This window comes from Aythya ferina (assembly GCF_964211825.1).
Source record: "Aythya ferina genome assembly, chromosome: 1".
Taxonomy (NCBI): Eukaryota; Metazoa; Chordata; class Aves; order Anseriformes; family Anatidae; genus Aythya; species Aythya ferina.
The window spans coordinates 144,204,538-144,228,313 of record NC_140296.1 but is presented as its reverse complement, the minus strand read 5'-3'; the positions used below and the strand labels follow the sequence as shown (position 1 = coordinate 144,228,313).

The window sequence follows — 23,776 nt, the reverse complement described above, 5'->3', positions numbered from 1 at the left end:
GAGGCTCAGTAAAATCTCTCCCCCTGAAATACTGATGGATAAGCTTGCAAGTGACCTGTGTAAATAACAGGCACTCCTAGCCGGCTCCCTTTTTGGTACCTTACCTGCTTGTTGGCTTTCAGCACTGCTCTCAGGGTTGCTATCTGCTCCCGCTTGGTACTCAGGAGGGATTTCAGCTTCAGTATCTCTTCCATTAAGGCCTCCTTGTCTTTGTCAATCATGGGTGCCAGCTCCCGAGCTGCAGCACGCTGCCGCGACAGCTGCAGCGACCGGTCTACAGCCTTCTGCAAGTGCTTGATTTGGTCCCTTATTATGGCATTGAGGTTGTAGATGTTCATCGGCTCTTTGCGAATGTCACTGGTATCGGAGACAGGGGAGGAAGGAGGGGCTGTGATGACAGGGGAAATTGTAGGTGTTTTAGTTGGGCTCTGCTCCTTGCCAGGCTCCATGGCCTCTTTTGTCACCTGCTCGGTTGGGGTCCTGGCTTCTACGGGCGATGCCATTCCCCTTCTGGCAAGTCGTGGGGAAAGGAGACCTCGAGGGTCATCTGGTCCTTTCAGGCTGCCACTGCGGGTGACTCTGCTTTGCCTGTAATAGTCCAACATAACCCTGTTTGGTGTCTCGTTGTTGCACAGGCAGACATGATGGTAGAGCTGAGCCAGTTCTTCACTAAATGTCACTAGCTCATCCTGGGCGGTGTTGAGGGTATTGTGGTTTTCATTCGCTATGCTTGTCATCCTTTGTAATTCCTTTTCCATGTGGACCATTTTTTCCTGGCTTTCCTTGGTCGACTTCTCCAGGGTTGTCACCTGTTCATCATATGTCTGGATTCTGCTCTCATACTTGGCCTTCTCTTCAGTGTAGTTTTCCACATGTTTATTATATTTCTCCTTTAAGGCTTTGATTTCTGCTTTAAGGTCTATCACCTCTGTAACAGCTACTTTGTATTTACATTCTAGAATCTCCAAGCCATTGATGTCCACTTCATAGTCATGTGCTTCCTCGCTGGGATCTCGTCCCTTCTCACATTCATGCTCTGCTTTTAGCTCCTTGTTGCTTTGCAGCCCCCTCATGGCATTGACGTGTTCCGTGAGCCTGTGGACTCGCTCATGTTGCTCGGTCAGGGCTCCCTTTGTGTGCTCCAGCTGCGTCTGAGACTCTTGCAGGTTGGCGAGGAGAATTGCCTTCTCTCTCTCCACCTGCAACAGAGTCAAAGTTAGACACCTGGCATCTGATCCTACCCATGCTTTTCTGCTGAACGCCAAACTCAGCCAATCATGTTCATCACTTCCATTCCCCCACTCTGCATATGCAACCTGAGGGCTTCCAAAAGACTCGACCCATATATCCCTAAGCCATGAAATTAAATCAAAGAGATACGTGTAACTTGTAGAGGATTATGAAGTCCCAGCTTCTGCTGCCATATGCAGTATCTCACACATTGCCCACGGAAGAATTAGTGCCCAAGCCCTAAGTGCATAGTCAGCTAGCGTGATAATACTGGATTTATCAAGACATATGTTCCCTGAATTTTAATAGGCATAACTGCATCACTGTCAACTATAACATGTTACACTGATACATACACATCTCCCAGTGGAGTTTAAATTCACATTTTCTGTGAATAGCTTTACCACCCTCCACAATTTTTATTTATATCTTTGGACTGTTGCAAATTTTCATAAAGGAGGGCTTGATTACTGAATGCAAATACAGTAAACAAATGGCTGTGTACATTTCCAGAAATTACATCAAATAACCCACCATGTGTGAATACAACGCAGATCAGGAGCCTGAACACATGAAGCTTCTAGGAAGCCCCATTCCCCAGCACTTCAAGGAAAGCAAAATCCATCCTTTTAAGGATAATGCAGAAAAAGTGGAATTTGCAGTATAATTAACAAACCACTGGTTCTGACCTATTAAGTTCCTTTCTGAATAACCACAGAGAAATGTGGATGTTGAAAAGTGGAAGAAGACCTAGAGGACTCTTCTTGTAGTTTTAAAGCACAGCATCTTCAAGCGAACAAGAAATATCTGCTCAGATATTCACTGCTCATAACACACCTGAATGATTCTCATTTCAAATTTTAGTGTAATGTTCCAACTTTTTCTTCTTTGCCTTCATCCTGTTCTGAGCTGTGAATTGGAAAGCAGAGGAAGGCACAGGGGCATGGCATGATTCTCACTCTCGTGCCCTTTGCAGTAGGATCTGGAGCCTATCAGGCTGACTGCTCTTACTCTGCTGCAGTATCTCAGCCCAGTATTTAGACGTGCGAAGACATCATGTTCCACACTTCCATTGTGCGTGACTGAATTACTAATTCAGAGAATTCAAAGCTGTCAGTTCTGAAAGACCCTTCAAAAAAGCATTGCCTTCCCTATCAGCATCTCCCCAGGTAGTGTTTGGAAGAGTCAAAGCAGCCACCATGAAACTCACTGATGGAAAAGAAAAGCCTTTTAGAGACTTTGAGCTTATTAAGGTTGTCTCACAAAATGTTTGAAACAGTGGTTCAGACTCTTGTTATCTCATAATGGGGCTTCTGAGCAGTAGCTGCTGCTCAAAAATACTAAGGTTACTAAGGCATATGATGATCCCCTGGCTTTACAGAAAAGCTTTCAAAACATTGCCTCAATTATAACTTGCAATCGATCGCAGGCAAAGACCGTAAGATTAAAAATAGAAGCCACGTTAAAAACATTTAAATAGTCGTCCTAGTTTTCTTGTGTGCAGGTGACTGATGACTCCAGAAGAAAAAAAAAAAAAAAGCATCATCATTATTTTATGACCCATGAAAAATCTGTCTCCTTAAATATAGGAAGCGCCATTTAGGCACTACATAGCCTGTGCTGTAATGCAGAAGAGGACAGCTGAATGCAATAAGTACACTGGTACAGCTGTTCCTGAGTTGCCATGCCAGTCTGCCTTTAGCCTGTCGTGCAGCTCACCACTGGTGTCATCCCACTCTTGCTGAGCATCTGGTTTACCGAGAGAAAACGCAAAACAGCACAGTCCTCCCTCCTGCCGAGTCACCTTCTTAAACAGTGATGGCTCTGTGCAGATTTCCCTGCCAGGCCTATCCTGGGGACCAACACAGAGCTACCAGCAAAAGCATTTTCATTATCTTCCCTATGAATTTTCCACTGAGTAGCCTGCCTGAGGTCTGCTCTCCCTGGCAGCTCTCAGCTGAATTCTAGTTGCTACCACCTGGCACAGCAGGCTGAAGTGTTAATTACATTATCCTCACCAGCTAATGGAGGTATTTATTCCTTCAGCCTGGTAAGGAGAGATACATGTGAGCTTCTGGTAATTTAAAGGACCGTCTCACCTTATGGTAAGAAGAAGCATGGATAATGATGCACGCAGCAAAGACAGTTGGCTTTTTAAAGCATATGTGTCCACATGTGTGGGTGGGTATGTTCACATGGAAGCAGGCAATTAACAGTGGATTCCACCACTGTAAAAATTAACAGCCAAAGAGTTCTTTCTTACATTAAAAACAAAAACAAACAAAAAAACTTGGTGCTAAAGAAGCACTGTGTTTCAGTGTCTGCTTAAATTTATCAGACAGAGTCCTACCAGATTATTGACCTCAGCTGTCATATTCTATAATGAAGAAAAACTGCAACAGAGCTAATAGGGATCATTTACAATAATTTTTCTGCTAAACATAAATGGGGACTGGAAACAAACACTTCTTTAAAATAGGAAGGATTGTTTCCAGAGAAAACATGCAAATTTAAAGCCCATACACCATCTTGTACAGTAAGTAAAATGAAATACACGGATCTACTGAATTTTACTCATTCTAGTTCAGTAATAATGGATGACATTAATCCACTTCTGCCTGAAGATAAATACATGCTCCTACTTCCAGGGATAAAAAATGAAGCCCCAACTGAGCCCACGGTGCACCTTCTGAATATTAACAACTCTGCTGTTTCTAAGGACAGTAGTTACATTTATTGTTCTAGACAATAGTCTTTTTTCCACACAGAACAAATGTTTGGGAATTGGCTGCTCTTCTTCCATCTGTTTTTGTTTGGTTTTGTTTTGTTTTTATGATAAAATTAGTAGCTGTGGAAAGGATCCTTGTCATTATCTTAAAGTGAAAATAAAAGCAATACAAAAGTATTTGTACCCATTTTGAAGTGTATCCTTCATTTCAAAGATTTCAGTTTGAGAAGTTTTCCTTTCCAATTTGTTTTATAGTTTGCAGTTATGGAAGCCAATTATAGCATTGCTATTTAACTTTAAAAAAAAAAAAAAAAAAAAGAGAATATCAGTGACCAATTCCCGGTGAGACTGGAATAAACAAAAAGGAGAACTCACTTCAAGAACGTTGAATCTTAGACACATCATTTTTGTCAGAGAGTAACAGGCAACTGGAGGAGTGTCAGAATCTGGGCTGATTGACACTTTTTCTTTTTTAAAAGCAAGCTTAATCTAAGTTTTATAATGTTGGCCTTGGGAAAGCACCAGGAAGAGAGGAGTCCTAGGCTTTAAAACTGGGATGGATAATTCTTCCCACTGGATAAGAAAAGTGAAAGCAGAACAGAAAGCCTGGAGCAAATGGAATATGAGAATTTTCATCAAAACATTTATTATCTAGTGGATTTAAAAGATGGAAAGTTTTCACTTGCAATTGAATCTCTTCTAGGGACCAGCACAGATCATGGAGAATCAGCCTCTTTAGAATTTGCAAAGTTGCAAAACGATCTTTATCTGTCATGCTAACTTTTTTGGTCCAGGCTTCTTTTTGAGAGAGAAGACTATGAAAACTTGCCACACACATGCACAAAATGGCAAATCTTAATTTGATTCTCTCAAAGAAGAAGCCCACTGTCCTATAGACAACAATGCTTCCCAAGGAGAGGGTCGGTTCTTTCAGCACTCTGTCATGGTATAAACTTCTTCTGAGTAAAGAAGAGGAGTATGTACCAAATACTGAGACATGACTGTATGAACAACACATGGCAAAGACACTGCTGAGGAGAAAAAATCCAATTTCACTGAAGAATTACCTTTTGTCAGTTTGAACCCAATTAAATCTCCCTCTTACCATGAGAAAAAATTTTGATGGAATTTTTCACAGTTAATTCGTGTGACCCAGGGTGCACTGATACAATGAAACAGAGAAGATGATTGCTTTAAAAAGAGGACACATCAGCAGTTTGTAGTAAGCCTTCCCAGTATCTAAAGAAACGAGGTTTCCAGCTAGGGACAGTCTCCCTTTTTCAAACCTTTTAACATCACTAGAATACTGAACAAAAATGGAGGCTATTTCCATGAGCTGCTGGAGCCCAAAGAAGCCACTGTGACCAAAAAATGGTTAGATTTATCTTCTAGGGTCCTTCTACAGTCCTAAGATGGACAGCTAGCAGGTAGTGACTGTCAGAAAGCTGACTCTTTGTTTAAGGAGTGTAAAAGAAGTAAGTAATGTTAAAATCAGAGATTATAAACACATTTACAGTATCTTTCAAGTAGAAGCCTGCTGATTCAACAAGCTTAATACTTAATATAACCAAGAAAAGACTTATCCAAACAACCTTGTTTTTTAATTTCCCAACAGCTTTCGCTTTATATTTTTATTGCATACTCTTCATTGTAAATTATGCTTGAATATAGTTAAACTGTATATTAAAATATGAACATATCAAAGCACGTTTTTCTGAAACCAGGTATTTTTTCTTAACATTGTATTTCTGAATAAAATCACAACTTGCATATAATATGTATGTAGAAGCAAAATATACATGCTGTTTCTATTTTAATACTGGAAGAGTCTCTACCAGAATTTTTCACAGAAATAAAATTCCAAATTTCAAGCTTTTCTGGTTAAAATATGTATATTCTGCATCAAAGTAAACTGCACTAGATGCCATTAATTTTTTCCTTGTCGTAGCTCAGATCAAAACTTCCCATGGTGAGTTTGGCAATTAAATAAATAAAACAACACTGCAGCAAATACAGGACAAACTCATGGGGATTTTATTGTTATCCAGCAAGAGCTGAAAATTGGGTTTGCTCAACTTTACCTCCAAATCATCTTTCATGTTGTAAGCAGATCTTTGTCATCCTCTCTTTGTCATCCCACAGCTAGAAAATGCTGGATGTTTCTCTGAGGGTGCCAAAACCTTTCAAGCTCTTTTGGCAGAGCTGATGCTCAAAAGCTTGGACAGACCCCTTCACTGTATTGCACTGTACTCCTTTCTAAGATAATGTCAGCTCTGGGCTATCAGCTTGAGTTTTAATTTGTATCACACCCCAAGCTCCTATTCTGGTTATGTCTGGGCTGAGCCTGTATAAATTGAAAATAAATGATCAACATGCACTCACCTACGCATCTGCTGGCACTGCCCACATGGACAAGGCCATTGCGTGACACCTCAGATGCTCTGTGAGTGCACAGGTATTAAGAGGAATGCTTCTCCCCTTTTGTTCTCTCCTGATTGCATGCTAAGTTTAATGGCAAAAAAAAAACTCTGACTTGCAAGGATCATAATTAAATCTACCTGTATTTCACTTTTTTCCAGGATAACTTTGGTCATACTGAAGAGGACGTTATTCTACTTGCAACCTCAGTAATATTTCCCATTATTAAACCAGGAAAAGAGAATCTAGCCACCTGCAACTACAGTAACTAAGTCCCTTTCTACTCTTCCCAGTAAACATCAGCTCAGATGATGCTGACTCTGCACAGACAGTTATTCTGTCCTCTAAGGTTATTTCTGGCAAAATCTGAATATGGAGAAACACCAAAGTAGAAATACATGTACATGGTCAAGAACAACATTGGGGTAAATTGAGGTCAATGCAAAAACTGGCACCTGGGTCCATATGATGTGTGCCCACAAGTTTTAGGACATTAAATTGAACTCTTACCTGCATGAGTTGCTGCTTCAGTTTCTGTATTTCTGATATGTTGAGCTCACTGAAGAGGTCAGAAACAGGGTGCAGAGATTCTCCTTTCCTACCCGTGGGAGTTCGGTAGTCACCATTGAGTTTCACAAGAGGCCCATGGATATGTCCGTTCATTTTGTCATCATTGTTGGGCTCACTCGCATCCTCTGCAAACTTTAATCCATCTACTGATATATTAATATGGTTATTATACATACTATCATTGAGGTTGATATACTGGGAGAGTTCCTTTCTCAGATTGTTCTTTTGCTCCCTTTCATTTTTTAAAGTTTCCAAGGCTTCCTCCAGCTGATGCTCAGCTATCTCCTTCAGCCGGATGGCGTCTTCTAGCTGACTGTTAAGCAACACTGTCTCCTCCTCAAATCGTTTAATCTCATGCTTTAAGCCTTCATATTCAACCTGAATTAGACAAGACAAAGAACATTCATAATACTAAAACTTGAGTCATGAAAACCTGCCATTTATCAGCCTTATTGAAATAGGTACTACAGAAAATATAAAGTTAAATACCAGGCATTGCCTGCAGCTGCAAAGAAATGTCTGCACAGAAAACGCAAGTGCAGCTTTCTCTGTTGAAGACTCAACTGCTCACTTTTTATGGCAGGTGTGAAACAGGAAATGTTACACCTTTCCCAAATAACTTATGACAATAAACAATGTATTTCATGGAAAGAAAGCTGTTTAGTAGCAGGTGTGCTAGTAACCATAGATTTATTACGAATTACCATTAGCAATGTTGGTATATCATGGTACAAATAGATCTCAGGTTAATATAGGCTGATTTATTAATTACAAGTGTTCCAAAGATTACTTCATATCTAAATTTTTACCAGATGTGAAGTCACTCAGGCATGGATATTCTAAAGTACCTTGGTGTCTCAGTGGTGTTCAAAAATATTGATGGAAGGAGCAGAAACTGCAGGAGAGACTCAACTCCTCTCTGCGTTACATGTTCTCCTTTATTCAAAAAGCATTTAATTTTAAAAATTGGACATCTAGCTATTCACACAATCACTTTAAACTCTGAGATGCCTAAACTATAGTACATTCAGCCACACAGTCCTTGAACTGTGTTTAGGGATGCCATTTTGGAGCACGTGGCAACCTGTTGTTGCCTGAAACACTTCCACCACCAACCTGGCACTGCTGCACCAGCCTTGGAAGGACTCACGGGTCCTTTGCCTTTGACAGCCCCATACACATTGCAGGATTTTATCAGTGTATTTACGTGCAGTGTGGGCTGAGGTAATCAGCTCTCTTCTTAAAGGCAACTCTGACATCTCCCACAACAACAAAAGTGCAGTCCTCTCTATTGCACCTAAAAAGAAGCAAAGCCTACAGAAAACTAATTCTAGCTTGAAACCAGTTGCTCAGCAATGTAAAGACAGTGCAGAAGTTCCCCAGAGTGGCACATCTTCCCTTGCTGGCCCTCCTCATCTTCCTTTTCACTGCTAAAAAATTCCACAGCATTGAAAAGGAAGACTGATAAAAATGATCATACTTAGATTTTTAGTTTAATTCTAAGCATTTAGTCATCCACCATTTCATTTCTAAGTGCCAAAAATTCCCTGAAATTCCCTGTATTGGGTGAAATAATTTGATGGTTTAGCAAAGAAGGAAAAGAACTCTGAACTTTCATGCTTCTATAAAAATAAAAATAATAAAAAAAAACTTTTCATTTGAGATATTTCTAATTCAAATGAATATGCATTACTATGTGCAATTTTAAGCCATTGTCTAAAATATTTTTCATTTGATATATGTATGTATGTATGTTTTTAAACAAACTATAAGATTCTGGTGAATACAAAAACATTAGCCATTCCTTTTGGAGTAGAATGTTTATCAACCTGTCAAACATCTGGTACTCATAAGCTTTTCGAAAGGCAAGCTTAAAAATCAAAGTACTAATCTTCAAATCCAGAGAATGAAAAAAATATTGAACAACAAAGAAAGTTTCCAAGTTATACTGAGAGAAAAGAAAAATCTGTGGTATTTTGAAATTTCCATTTAGGTACGAGGTATCTTCTGTGATTGTAGAAAGATGTTCATCTAAATATATATATAAATATTAAATCCAAACAAGTATCTATGTTTATAACTTAAAGACTTGGAGGGAAAGAAAAAAAAACAAACCGCAACAACAACAAAAAACACACATCTTCCATTTTTCCATTTTAAGTCCATATGAAAACCAGAGTTCTACATTATCCATACAGTAACCATATCACAGATTCTTGCTTACAAAAGCTACAAAAATGATGACAGTTTCTCACCAATACTTGTAACATATGGTTTTGTAAATTAGAGTAGTAAAATATAAAATGCTCTTGATATTTTATCTTGTAGATTAAAATTGGTTTTGGAATCACATGTGCGTGGGTATGTGATACAAAATGACTGACTTTTTATGTCATTCAAAAATGTGGCAATGCTTTTTCTCTCCCCAGAGTGCCAGCATTTGATTCCATTAAGAATGATATACTATGACAAATACAAACACTGGTAAACAGATTTTCTTCTGGGGGAAACTATGATGGTCCTTAAAGGGGTATTTATGTTTATTTTTCCTGTGAAGATGCCTCCTATGAGGTTGATGTGGAAAAAATATATTCCTCAAAGGCAAAATTTGCTGGCTTGTTAAGTAACTCTGACATAAAGATGATCTACTAGAAATTCAGTTTCAGAGTGTGAAATAAGGGAATGACACCAACTTGCATTAATTGTGCATTCTCTGCAGCACTGCTCCATTGTTCTACAAGCTTCAATTCCATTTGTGCTAGTGGGGTAGAATAGCAAAGACAGATGAAATAGTGCTGCATATTCCTGCTGGAATAAGGCAGCCTTACTAACAGACTGCTGCCAGAAACTGCCGGTCTTAGCTATTTGATAAATGAACCATTACATAGCCTAGGATATAAAACAGGGTCTGCAAAGCAGTACTACTGCAATCTACTGGAAGTTGGGGAAATGCTGTTACAGAGCACTATGTTATGCTGGTGTGGGAAGTGTCTAAAAGAAATTGTTTCATCATCCAGATTGAATACGTACTTATTTATCATGGCAAGCTCAGTTTTCTGACATTAGAACAAATCTCTTTCATTCAGTTTAAAAGACAACTGTGTGCCTGATGACTTCCTCTGCAGTTTTTATATCTGGAGGCAAAGGAAACTGTACTTTTGTAAAGGCAAGAGGACAGACCCAACCACTGGATGTAAAGGGCTGTGATTTACCAGCTCCTGGGGGAACATTCTGCACTGCAGTGAGAATTACAGCATGCTGCCTTGCTGTCAGCTGCATGTCACTGCCACAGGGAAAACATAAAAGAAACTAGGAGCACCTGACACCCCTTTGCCTATTTTTGGAGCATGCCAAATGTGCAGGTTAGCATTGCTGAGCAGAGAGCAGCACTGGTACAGGAAAACCCAGTGAAAAGAAAGAAAAAGGAGAACAGGTAAAAGATTATTTCCTCTTTTCTCCACTTCAGACATGGAAAAGGAACACAGGAAACAAAGTAAGAGGAAACGGAGGGCTGACCTGCTCCTGCTGCTCGGCATGGAGGTCAGTGTGCAGGGAGGGAGGGGAGGAAACACAGAAAGGGAAAAGATGCAATCATGGATATGGTAATCGTTATCCCACTGTTACAAAGTTCTGTGCAGAAATAGTCCCTCAGGATTTTCCCAAAACTGAGGTAAGGGCCACCTCATATGTAAAAAATGGCCAATAACACTGTTACGGAATAAACATCCAGCAAAAATCCAACTAAAAAAATACCAATACACATACACACACAAAGAAACTTCTATCGAAGTGTTCTGATTGATCACATCATGGAAACCTGAGAAAATGCCGTCATTTTCCAGCACAGCACCTAGAGTCTCCCAGTGCTTACTTGGTTCTGTTTCAGAGTGGACACCAGCTTCTGCAAAGTGATATTTTCTTCTTCAAGTTCAGTGTAGTCCTGCAGGAGCCTCGCCTCTCGAAATTTGTACTCTCGAATTTCATCCTTCATTCGTATCCTCTGCAGTTCTACCATTTCATTATTCTGGTGAGAGAAAAAGCAAGCACGTTACCATTTGTGCACAGCCCCTTTAACGATACACACTGCCTTTGGAAAAGGCCACACAAAAAAATTAATCCTGAAATAGAAAGGATTTAAGAGTCCAAATTAAAACAGCATCACCCTTTGAACTGAGGCAAAGCGATACTCTCAGGTGTGTGCCAGCAGCACAGTAATGAGAACATCTGATAGGGAAGCTTGATTAAAACAATTTCAAGATTAGATGTTTATTGAAATGGGAAGCCTGGCAGGGCTTTATCATCTCATTAGTTTTATTGCTCAGTGATACAGTTGGATCTAAATAAAATTACCACCTGTTTTCCACCAAAAGATGCTCTCCACATTCATACAGCAAAGCAGTGAATTACAGCATCTATTCTGCAGAGACATCTGTTACTCACTTGCTCGTATCAGCAGCATAGGCAGGTGTGGGACTCGCCATGCAGCCTGCTGGAAAGCAATTGTCCAAAACGGACAAAAGCCTTGGTGTGTGGGGCAGGACTTTACCTGCAGGGCCTGGGAACACACGAGGTCACCACTTTCATTTTTCCATTAGCAAATGTGGTTCCTGGACAGCCTTACGGGAGGTCATGAGGGATCGGTTGCACCAAGAATCACTTCCAACAGATTCCAGGCCTGAGTGCTTTTTACATCAAGGGTCAGGATGTTCTGGAAAGCCCCCTGAATCTGCTGACATAACCCTGATAAGAAAGCACTGTGGGAAGGTGGAGTTAACACAGCTGGAGGAGAACAGTGACTGACACAGCGAGTAGGAGCAATGCGCCCCTCTGCTGTGATGAGCAGCCTGGATTTTCCTGATCAATAGAAACAGGTGTAATCGGTCACAGCTTTCTCCTGCTTCCAGCAGTAACTGAACACCGCTGCAGAGCTCCTGGAAGGAAATACTGCTGGGTCTCTAATGATGGGGCAGGGCCTCCTCTCTGCTGGGGTGCAATAAAGAGCACGTGGGGGAAGCAGTAACAGGTTTCTTTAAAAGGTTTCTGTGTGGAGGGAGGGCAATATATGCAGCCTTATATCCACCTGAAAGTGTGGAATGTTTAAGAAATCATTACAGCAGAAATTGTAGTCTGTGAGCTCTGAATATATCCATCTCTGCAGCCGACCCTCTAGTACTTAGAGATAAACCCACGTGGCCTGAATTCATAATAAACGGAGTTTTGCTTAGCATCTAGCTTAAATAAATGGTAATAAAATCCTGGGAAATAACACTACAAAGCATGAAACAAAAAAGAGTTATTAAGGTGACTCTTTAAAATGAAGCCTTTTTGTTAAAGAAAAATAAAAAAAAATCATCATCCCCACTCTGGCAGCTGTGTAAAAAAAAAAAAAAAATCAATCTGATTTCTTAACTAGAAACATGCCTTTGGTTTAAAAGATCCCCAGTGGCAAAAGAGTGACAGAGCATGAGATAAAAGTAACTCTTTGCAAATATTCTTGCATCCCTCACTTTCTAGTAAACTCATGAGTGAACTGTAGAAATGGCACCACAGCTTATTTCACAAGGTGAAGGCTTTTTATACCACAGAGCTGTTTTCATATATGTTGTTTCTGTCAGCACATCTGCAGCGGCAGTGTTCACTTATGCTTTTAGGTGTGGGGACATGGGCAGGACTGAGGCTGGTGGTGGGCAACACTGAATGCACAGCTCCGCCATGTCAGGTATAATCAAGGTATTCTGCAGTTCCCTGGTGTTTGCCATCAATTTCAGTCTTCAAAAGGAAGGCCTCTTCAAAAGAAGGATAGAAGGGGAGAGTTGCTGGTCAGAGCATCCTTTTCTTGCCTGCCTGCCCTATCTCTGCCTGCAGCACTGCTCTGTCACAGGGGACAAAAACTCATCTTACTTTGAAAAGACGATGAAATATTCTCTAACGGAAAGTGCATTTTATCATGGAAAAAAACAGACATGGATAGTGGGTAATAATGGTGGTAGGGGATGGTTGGACCAGATGATCTTGGAGATCTTTTCCAACCTTAATGATTCTGTGATCATTTTCCCTGCTACGAGATCTCTCCTTCTGTTTGCAAATGTCTGCATTATGCTGGCAGATTCCCAGCTGTGAAGTGCTCAGTTGCTTTCACCGTTTTGTACGAAAGGCAGTGAGTGCTTTCACATTACGGGGCAAAAGCCTGCTGTTGTCACAGTTTACAAGTGAGTAGCCACAGGAGATGCCAGACTCCCATTCTGTTTTCATTCATATGGAATCCCTGTGTGTTTTGTGCAGGTAAGCTGTTCTTCAATCTATACAAATATCTCATGCTGAGATTGTACTTTGTTACTGTCAGTAAACAGGATATATTTATTTCCATCAAATGCTCTGGCTAAATGCATTACCTTCTCATGAGTGTCTACTGCTATTTTGAAATATTTTAAATATTTTTTTTTCTCAAGCAGACAATACACAGTTATAGAAGACATCTGGCTGTACTGACACAGTGTCATTAAGGTATCAATTTTTATTTGGTCATTGGATCAGCCCTCTTCTGAAGTGACTTGGACTTGTATGAGAACAGCAGGAGAGGATATAAAAACACAAGGCAAGTCTCTCAGCAGGGCAGTTATCTATGTGAACCACTAGAGGACAATGTGACCCAACTTATTCTCCAATCAGTAAAATGATTCATAATTAAACTTAACTGGTAATCAAGCACTGAATGTTGAAACTTCCAGGACAGAGCAATTGATACGGGTGCTTTTACTAGGGCACAGTCTCAGTAGTTTTTACACTTTCAGAGAGGATTCTCCTATGAACTACTGCATCTGTAAATAAAAAACAATTTAATCCAAGAGGTGGAGCTGATGACACGTGAGTAACATTTTAATGTCTGGAAGTTATTTTTGCTCCTAGTCACCAGAAGAACATAGTGCAATGCTTCTAATGGACCCATGCCAGAAAAGCAAGAGGAAAAAAAAAAAAAAAAAAAAAAAGGAAAAAAGAAAAAATGATAAGGCCTTTTTGTGAAACTATAACAAACAAACAACAGAGTCCTTGTCAGCATTGCATCTAATTATATGCGAACAGTAATTGTGGAAGATGTCAATCACATCATTCAATGCATGTCTAATGTAACAGAACAGACCACGAGAAATGAAAGACAGAGGGCTCCAGTTCAAAAATTGGGGAGCTAATGTTTGGGCTTTTCCCTACATTTTTTCATGCAAATTTTCATGAAAAGCTTTCATGAAAAAGCTTTCATCCTTACTGCAGTAAATTGTGCTATTTTTCATCCTACAAAACAGCCATGTAATCAGAAACTAATTAGATGCCCCAATCTACCCTGACAAAATCACTACTTATCTGCTGGAAAAAATGCAAGCATTAGCATGATACTGTGCGTTACTTTATAATTTTCATAACTCATGAGTAAGAGAACAATGGAAAAATTATATACTTCCGATTTAATGTCACTGTGTTATGGCTGATGCAGTACAAAATCTCATTCGATCTGATGACAGTTTTATTGCACTAGCAGTAAATTGAATCTAATAGAAAATTTACGCTTAGACTAATATCCATGATCTTATGTGTTTGTTGATAAGTCTCACTTTCCTTTAAAGAGGAAAATAAAAGGTGCATTTTTTAGGAAAAATAACAATAAGCAAATAGTAGAAAATAAAGTTTAATAGAGTTCAAATTTAATTACCAACAGGTTGACTTTGCATGGGGAAATGGCTTAGAGGGCTACCAGCACAACTTTGACAAAAAACAGGTTTGGGTCTTCCTTCAGGATTATCCCATCACAAAACTAATCCTATTTATAAATGATTTTGTCTTCTTGCTACATATATTGTTTGCATCTATTTGGCAACATCAAACCATAAATAAATTCACAATAAATTAATGAGGAAAAAATTCAAACCCTAAACTATCTTTGATTCATTGCTTTTAGCAAATAGAATCATAAAATCATTCAGGTTGGAAGAGACCTCCAAGATCATCTGGTCCAACCATTCCCCAACCACTAATGTCACCCACTAACAGATGTCCCCAAGCACCACATCCAACCTTTCCTTGAACACCCCTAGGGATGTTGACTCCACCACCTCCCTGGGCAACTCATTCCAATGCCTAACTAATCTTTCTGAGAAGAAATTTCTCCTGATTTACAACCTAAACCTCTCCTGGTAGAACGTGAGGCCATTCCCTCTAGTCCTATCGCTAGTTATCTGCAAGAAGAAGCTGATCCCCAGCTCCTCACAACTTCCTTTCAGGTAGAGAGCAATAAGAGCCTCCCCTGAGCCTCCTCTTCTCCAGACTAAACAACCCCAGTTCCTTCAGCTGCTCCTCATATGAATATACACTTAGAAACTTTAAAGCTCAATTACACCTCCTATTTAGAAACCTCTGCTGTGAATTGTGGATACTTTTTCATCTTCCTTAAGAAAAGGAAAGTCTATTTCTGCATCCTACAGAGATGTCTTCTACCCAGCATAGCAGGAAGTGAGAGGACACCACTGGAAAGCCATCCCTCCTCCTTCCTATAGAAGGAAAGAACCACAAAGGGACTTGCCATACCAGGCATGAAAAGTTCTGCAGACTTGCACACCCACAAAAGGAAATGGTTCTCCAAAAAAGTAAGAGTCTATACTCAGCTTACTCAACAGGGGGCAAGGAGAATTGGGGTAAGTGTAGCTTTGGAAAATCCTGGATAAAGGCAAAGCATGAGGTTTCAAGCAGCACCGCCAGCTAGCAAGAAAATGGACAAAGAGAAAATGCTTTATCAGGTAGGATATCAAAATAGTGCTGTGCAATAAGGAGAGAGGTAATCTTGTTAACTTCACTGGCTGAACCAACAGGGCGGTGAAGCATCTGAAAGTGTTGGAAAGCCAGTAATGGCCTCCAGAGATACACAGCTTGCCCCTGGCACATCCTGATTTTTCATTCTGAAGCGGACAGAGAGAAGAGAGGACAAAAAGGGGAACAGAAGAGCAAGGACCATTTTTCCTTTTATTTACTGTCAACTATTTTCAGTCCCCGGATGAGGTCCTCTAGACTTGCCTTGAAGTTTCTCTACCGCACATACAGGAATACTTACTTTCAACTGAAAGAATGATATTTTCAGTGTTTCAGAGGATAACAAAAAATACAATGGGATTTTGTGGATGACCTAGTCTCTCCTGGTCTGACATTTGTGTAGACTTTGCAGCCATGATCCTGCTGATGAATCATAGATGTAGACACCCTAGCAGAGTAGAGACAGAGCGTCTCTTATAGAAATGTTTGTTCTTCCTTTTCAATATGTAGATACCTCTATATCCCAAAATAAATTACTTCAGAGATTCACTTTCCTTACTGTAAAAAGTCTGCATCCTCCTTTTTAATCTGAATTTATCTGATTTTGTCCTTCAAAACATTTAATCCAGGTGGCATTATTAGAGTTCATAATATCATATATGATCTAACCATCTGTATTGGCACACTACTTTAAAAGCCAAACACCTCTCCTACAGTAACCGAGAGCAGAAACCACTAATAATTGAAATGTTTGATTCTGATATTAAAACATTTTCCTTAGCTTTTGATATACTATGCAGTCTCAAAAAAAAAAAAAAAAAAAAAAAAAAAAAGACATACTATTGTGAACAAGATCTGTAGAATAATAAGTACCTATAATCTTTCCCTCTTATGCATTTACTTGCACAATGACAGCATTATGACAAACAAGGATAAAAAAAAAAAAAAAAAAAGTGTTTGTTAGCTACAGTATGTTGAATAGAAAGCAGATTAAGATAATGCATGTTTCAAATTGCCTCACCAGCAATGGCTTTTAAATAAAGTGTTTTACAATCCACCTAATAATTTCACCGCCTGAGATTTTCAACACGTTTAATTGGATAGATAAATCTAAAGAAGTTAAGGTGAATTTCTATCAAAAGCAATTAAATGGCCCATTTATGTAGTCACTACAGTTTGAAACCAATAATATTCAATGTTTTAAACCCTCCTACATATAAATCCTTATAAAATACTTATTTTATTGACTTTCATATGTAAGTATATATATAAATATAAAATTAACAAATGTTCTTATTATTTAGGCATTTAATTTTCCTTCTCTGTAGCAGGGGTACATAATATTTTAAGGACTTTTGTATAAATGAAGTATAAATATCTAATCATATATATTTACCTGGTGAACACATGAAAAATAATAGTTTGATCTTGACTGCATTAGTAGCACTCCATATTTTATATGGGCACCTTTAACAAACACTGTTGCAATATTCCTAAGAGTTCGTTCAAAGAAAAATAAAATTCACTTAACAAAATTGTATTAAACCAATGTACAAGGAAATCCAAACTCCAGGGTTACAGCACAGTTCAGTTCATATGATTCTTTCACATATCTGTGGAATGAAGTTGTGCATTTAAACATGAGCATGGCAAATGCTAAAATATTTGGCTGGAATAAAAAAGTTTTGCTGTGAGAAAGACATTGTGGAGGTCATTTTGTTTCAAGTTAAAATTCTGCTACTTATCTGTCTCCTGCAGCTCTGGTGGCATTAAACATTTCTGATAAGTGGGAGTATTTGTTTTTAAATGCCACATTGGCTGGGTCGAAGAACGAATTAAATACCTGGGCCTTGAAGCAGGCTCATAACAGCATCCCTCAAAACAAGAGCAGGCAAGGCAGGACTCGCCACCAAGAGTCTTTCCACAGTCCATTCAGACCAACTTTGGTCTTCAAATTTCTACTGGTTCCAGTGGACCACAGCCGTCCAGGGACCACCTCCGGCCCAAAGTCCAGTCCTGCTCTCTCCCTGTTACCCACTCTGCATCACTAATTATCCCATGCCTGAGCATGTCCTATTATAAAGATATCCTGAGTATGTCCTATTATAAAGATATTAAAAACAAATTGCGCAGAAAAAAAAGTAATTTTTTTTAAAAGGTGTGTGTGTATTTATTCTGTGGCATTTTGGATTACATAGCCTTTTTTTCTTCCCAATTACAGACTTTCCTATGAGTGTTGTCACTTTCTAGCCACAATTAAGGAACCCAACAGAAGTGATTCGACATGACAATGCCTCAAGGCAGGGTTTTTGATGAAGGATTCACACAGGCCTTTTCAAGCTTGTCAAGAAACCCAGGGCTTGTTCTAAAGCTGAGCAGATCACTTGGGAGAGGCATCTGCCAGCTACACCATCCCTTTGAGAGGCCATCTGTCAGGTGCAAAGTGCCAAATTTCCTTCTAGCCCCAACGGGGCACTGGCTGACCGTCAAATGAAAAGTTGTGCTAACAGGGTGTGGATTTGTGCTCCTCTGTTTAAGCTCATCAGTGGGACAGCTGCTGTTCCTGGTCCTGGCCCCCCTTGGGCCAGCACTCTCTTCCACATCATCAACCAGATCAGGGGGCAGCAAGCCACCCTCAAAAGCAAAACAAAGTTGTTTTTCATGGCATTTACTCCCTGCTACTGTTGGCAGGGTGAACACAAAGACACTTGTGCTAGCAGGAGGTAGGAAACAGGAACACGTACCATCTCTATTTTGGATATTCTTGCTGCTCAGCCACAAATACATAACTTACTTGAAATTCCAGAGGCAGAAACCCAGACCCATCAATGTAAACTGCAAAATTTATATAGCCTCCAGCAGGACTAAGATTTCACTGTATGAGGAGTGGAGAGGAGTGAAGTGAGTTGCTGAGGATGGGAGGAAAAGACACTAAAGTGGATACATACAAGAACCTAGATAAGAGGGGTGAGCTTTGGCTATTTTTGCACCCATTACGGTTGGTTGGTACAACAAAATATACCCCTGCTTGCTTTTGTGCTGCTTTCTGCTATACTACTCCACCTTTTGATGTCAGGATGTTTTCAGAGCTCCCTGCTTTAACCTCTCTCTGAGCGTGCCAGGCAGCAATTCCAACCTCCTATGCTTCAGGCACAGAGCTACACTCTTTGTACGGTTTCCATTCCCCATGGCAACTGCCTCCCCTCCTTAGGCCTCAGAGCTATTTTAATTACAGCTTGCTGCTAGCTCAATCTTACATCCCTCATATTTCTTACACCGGCAACCCAGCTGCGCTGCCAAGGGACATGTGCGTGGGGCCTGTGCTCTCAGCTCAGCCTTGCCATCCTGCACTGCATTACAATACCATCCAAGCTCTGCTTTCTTTCAATTTGCATGCCGAGCCAATCACCAGTCTTGTAAACACCAGCTAGAAGTTGTAGTAACAATGACTGCTGACAAGTGCCTTTGCTTTCCCCAGTTGAGCAGATCAGTTTGCTGTGGTAGAGCCCAGGAAGCTGAGAGCCTGTGGACACACAGACCCAGTGCTGGGCAGCAGAAAGAATACATCTGGTCCTGGGGAGAGTTCAGCTAAGCTAGCAGGGGGCTCAGTTCAAATTAACCAGGCAGGTAATTAATCCTGATCCACAGCTCACAAAAGATCATGGAAACCATAGAAAAATGGATCACAGAAGGGCCTCTGGAGAGCATCTAGTCCATTTGTCTTTCCCTAAATAAGAGCAACTACATCTATGTCATTCCTGATATGTCTGATCTCCTCTTAAACTCTTCCAACAATAGATCCCACCACTTTTTCCAGAAACTTGTTTCATTACTTCACTTTTGCCTTTCTCGTAACACTCTTTTGAATACTTAATCTGACCAGGTCTTTTGCATTGTATTGAGAAAACAGTTTTTACTCTCCTACCCACAAAAGACAGGAAAATAAATACATCTCTTCCTTTCTGCAGGAGCTTTCCATTTACCCACCATATCCATCTTTAGCCACCTCTCCCATACAAACAGAAAAACATGCTAAAAGTGAAGATTTCCAGATAGCTCCTACAACAGAGAAATCCTGTAAGATGTCCTTGCATGAAATATAGCAGGAACACGGAGAGATGGGTGATGATGATAAAGGTAACTAGATACCAGGGAAAAAAAATAATAGGAGACCCCAATTAACTCTCTACATTCATTTTAGTGCAAGGCTCCTCACAAAGGATTGAGAGAGGAGGAATTCATTGAAAGAAGCAAAAAAGAAACTTAATATCTTTTAGAAAGTAGTATGAATACAGTATGAATAAATAACTAAAGGATACAATAAATAAATAAAACTATTCACAGGTAAAAAAAGCCTATTTCTAGTAGTCATCTGCTGAGACACTCTCTGTTGTGCTGCAGAGGAGCTGCAAGAGTTCAGCAAAGGAGCTCTGTAAAAGCCCATGCTTATAGCACAGCTTTCCTTGTTATAATTATTCTTACAGAGTGCCAGCTGCAGAGGTGTTTTAAAAGCGCCTTGTGAACGTGCACACACCTCCTTCACAATTCCAACAGACTATTTCAAGTTATCATTGAAAAATATCTATATTGTATAAAAGGTTGCTAAGAGAGGAGGAGCAACAAGCAAGTAAAACTTGAGTAATTCTCATTCTTCTCCAGAAGGACAGAGGCGTTTTTTTAACAAACACATCTGTGCCACAAAATTCAAATGTTATCATGTGGCCAATTATGTCACTAATAAGGCAGAGTATTTCCTAAAAGTCAGGATTAATTTCAGTAATTAAAATCCATGTAATGTTATCCATCTGCTGCTAAAACAAGCACAGCATTCTGCAGCAAATTTGACCTTGTGCACAGAACCCCCACCAACCCCCACACACTTATTTTTGTGACAGTAGCACAAACATCAATTCAGAAACAGCAGTTGATTAATATTAAAAAGATGAAAATTGACTTGATGACTAATGCCTTTTTACTCGAAGACTTGGCATTTTTATTTTAGGTAATAAATCTGAGTGACTTAGGTGGCAAACAAGCAAAGATAAGTATCTCATCTGTCTATAAACTGCATTCTTTAGGACTGAATTTTACACATAATTTTAATTCATTACAGCAAACACGGTAATTCATGAGTACAAATGCCTTTGTGAAAGATTTGATAAAGTAAACCGCACTAAAGATTACCTAAATTTATTGATAAGGACAGTGAAAATACCTGTACTCAGAAAGTCTGAAACATCACACTGCTCTTGACAGTTCAACACAAATTGGTTTGACACTTAATCTTGGCTCTTATAATCTGACCTTTTCTTTATTTATTTTAATACAGACTGGATATTACACAGATCCACTTAATATACATGTACATATTACAGTCTACATGGGTAATTTTTACAGGGACAGTTTTCTATCTTGCACTCAAAAGGCACACAAGATTCTTGCCTTTTGGCACACAGAACAGAAACACAGATGTAAAATACAGTCCAAGGGCTGACTATTAACGACATTCTCTGTGAGAGTTACTCAAGCATGTTGCTCGTGGCAGCACAACCTTAGAATTAAATTATTCTTTTGGAAATTGAATAAACACTGAACATTATGCAGTGCCTGCAATGCACCAAAACAAGAATTAAATGCTGTAAAATACTCTCCAAGAAAATGTGGCATTTATGGTAAAATATTAGTTTGACTCTGGATATTATTTTATATAATATATATATATATATATATATATCCTATGATTTTGTATTCCCCTTTAAAAACACCGTTGTTTTCCTTTCAGCATATTTCCAATGACTATCGACTGACTTCCATATAGCTGATGATGGCTGTTGGGCTGAAAACAGAAGCCTTCCACTGAGAAGGATTATTAAATTATTAATAAGACATGGTTAAAAGAACAGAACTGGGAATGCCCACAGAAACTTAAAATGGCCCTTTATTTACCTAAAGATAGCATTCACTAAATCGCTGCTGATTGCCCCTGAGGACCTTGTAGCACGAAGAGGACAGCGTCTTACGACAAATACAGAGTGACCACCATGATTCTTAGGGCACACACGGACAAAGGGACTTGGCAGCTCTTGGACTGTAAAATCCACAGTTCAGCAAGACAGCTAAGCAGCTTCTCCATCCTGGCTTAAGTTATGCTCAAGGACTTTGACAAATGAAGACCTACTCTTTTTTCAGATTTATGAAGAACCAGAAAAAAAAAAAAAAACAACACACTGATATGACAAGTAGACAGGAAAGCTATTTTACTTTTTTTTTTTTTTTTTTTTTTTTTTTTTTCTTACCTACCTACCCCAACATCAGTGTTTTCAAGCTCTAAGCTTGCAAGCCTGCTGGTGTCTGCCGGATAAAACAAGGGTGCCAGCCTGGCCACCCCACTCAGCCCCCCCCAGGTGCCCCCCTGCAACACGGGAGTGCTGGGCTATGAACCTCCAGCTGTTGCCAAGAAACCTCTGTGGCAGCAAAGGATTGCAGTCCAAAGTCTTAATTGCTCCCTCACGTTTTCTAATATCCCAGCAGGACAGAGCTGATTGATAGCTCTTGCTTCATTTGTGGGTATTTGTTTTTTTCCCCTTATTTTTATTACAAAATATAACAAATATTGGAGGAAGGCTCCAAGCTCATTTTTGTGTTCTACAATTTCCCTATTTTCTTAAGCACTCCAATAAAATCTAAAAACAGTTTGAGCAATAACTATTTAAATGCAGGCTTTTCGGTTCTGTTGTACTTTCTATGCCTCGATATAGCATAACTGAATTCAGGTATGTGCTGCAAAAATGCAGCAGAATAATCAATCTAGTGAAACGACAGCCATCCTCATGGGGGAAAATCAGCACCACACTTGAACTAGGTCAAAATTCAGACAAGCAACAGGAATAAGATGAGATTTATGAACCTCCCTTTGTAAACTGATCAATATATTCCCTGTCATATAGCCCCACAGCTGCAGACCATTCTCAGCTTTTTCTTTGAAATACAGCTACCAGTGTCTCTAAAGACAACAGCCTCAGCTGCTCACTGGTCCTTGTGCTTTTAATTATCACACTGAGCTTTAATTCACCCAGCATCTTGACCAGAGAATTGACTTTGCATCTTCCTGGTCATTGTACGCCTACATACAAATACACACATGGTACATGCAATATGCATCATATCTGCACACTTGCACCATGCTCTTTGTGCAGTACAATGTAGGATGCCACCAAATACATCGGCAGAATATAACAACTGTGGTATAACAACTTTTGGCAACACATTTTCCCTGTCAGGGGCTGCACGTTTGGTTAATAGTCTCTACCTTTCACCTTTGATCACATGGAAGTTTCTGCAGCACAGGTGATTTTGCTTCAGCTTGTATAGAGTGTAAGCACTGGTTGTGAAAAAATGCAGCCATGAAAAGAAAAGTTAACCTTACAGCTGCATCTGTCAGTTCTTCGTCCTGATCCTGCCTCTACTGATGGAGGCTCCTTATGGATGAGTGGCTGAACTGCCACACTATATAAACACTGTCTGTGAAATGTAAATGGTGCCCATTTTGGTGATCTAGAGAATGGCTAGCATCCCTTTGCAGTAATTTGGCATCTGCTGCAGGAGTGGCATAACTGTAGCAAGCACAGGGAGAGAGATGAGTTGCTTTAGGCAAAGAACATCCCCACTTAGTAATCATAGACATTAACAGCATGGAAGGTACTGGGTTTTAATTAAGCGTGGTCTTCAACCTAGATGCAAGTCAAAGACTCAAGTTAAAAATACATTAAAAATCCATTTCTTGCTTGGGTCCTAAGAAAGTAGGAACTTTATTTCCCTGTGGATCTTTCCAGCTATTACCACTAAATGGGAAACCATTGGAGACAGCTCTCATATAGCAACAAACAGATGAGGATAACATCAGCCACTGAATCCTAAATATTTTGCCCACACTCCTGAGCCCCTCAGAAATCACATTAGCTAAGTTTTAGGAGTACCTAGGCACAATTCAGATGTATTCTTTGGTATTAGCCTAGCATGTTGGATCACAACTCCTAA

The 23,776-nt window shown here is 39.7% G+C and overlaps 1 protein-coding gene across 19 annotated transcripts in view; it reads right to left on the bottom strand.

Moving 5' to 3' along the window:
• Positions 1-23,776, bottom strand: part of LOC311433677 (protein bicaudal D homolog 1) — a 294,907-nt gene that overhangs the window by 160,885 nt on the left and 110,246 nt on the right. For 16 of the 19 annotated variants that reach the window (XR_014690894.1, XM_084513060.1, XM_084513059.1 and 13 more), the window contains exons 3-5: positions 10,818-10,970; positions 6,887-7,324; positions 105-1,199 (exon numbers count right to left, since the gene is read on the bottom strand). Coding sequence is in view for 17 of the 19 variants with exons in the window: in XM_084513060.1 (XP_084369186.1) it covers positions 105-1,199; positions 6,887-7,324; positions 10,818-10,970 (1,686 nt within the window). In the remaining 2 variants the exon portion in view is untranslated. Of the gene's footprint in view, positions 1-104; positions 1,200-6,886; positions 7,325-10,817; positions 10,971-11,386; positions 11,669-23,776 lie in introns of those variants that run through there. The other 3 variants (XM_084513086.1, XM_084513087.1, XM_084513061.1) reach the window with 3 other exon arrangements.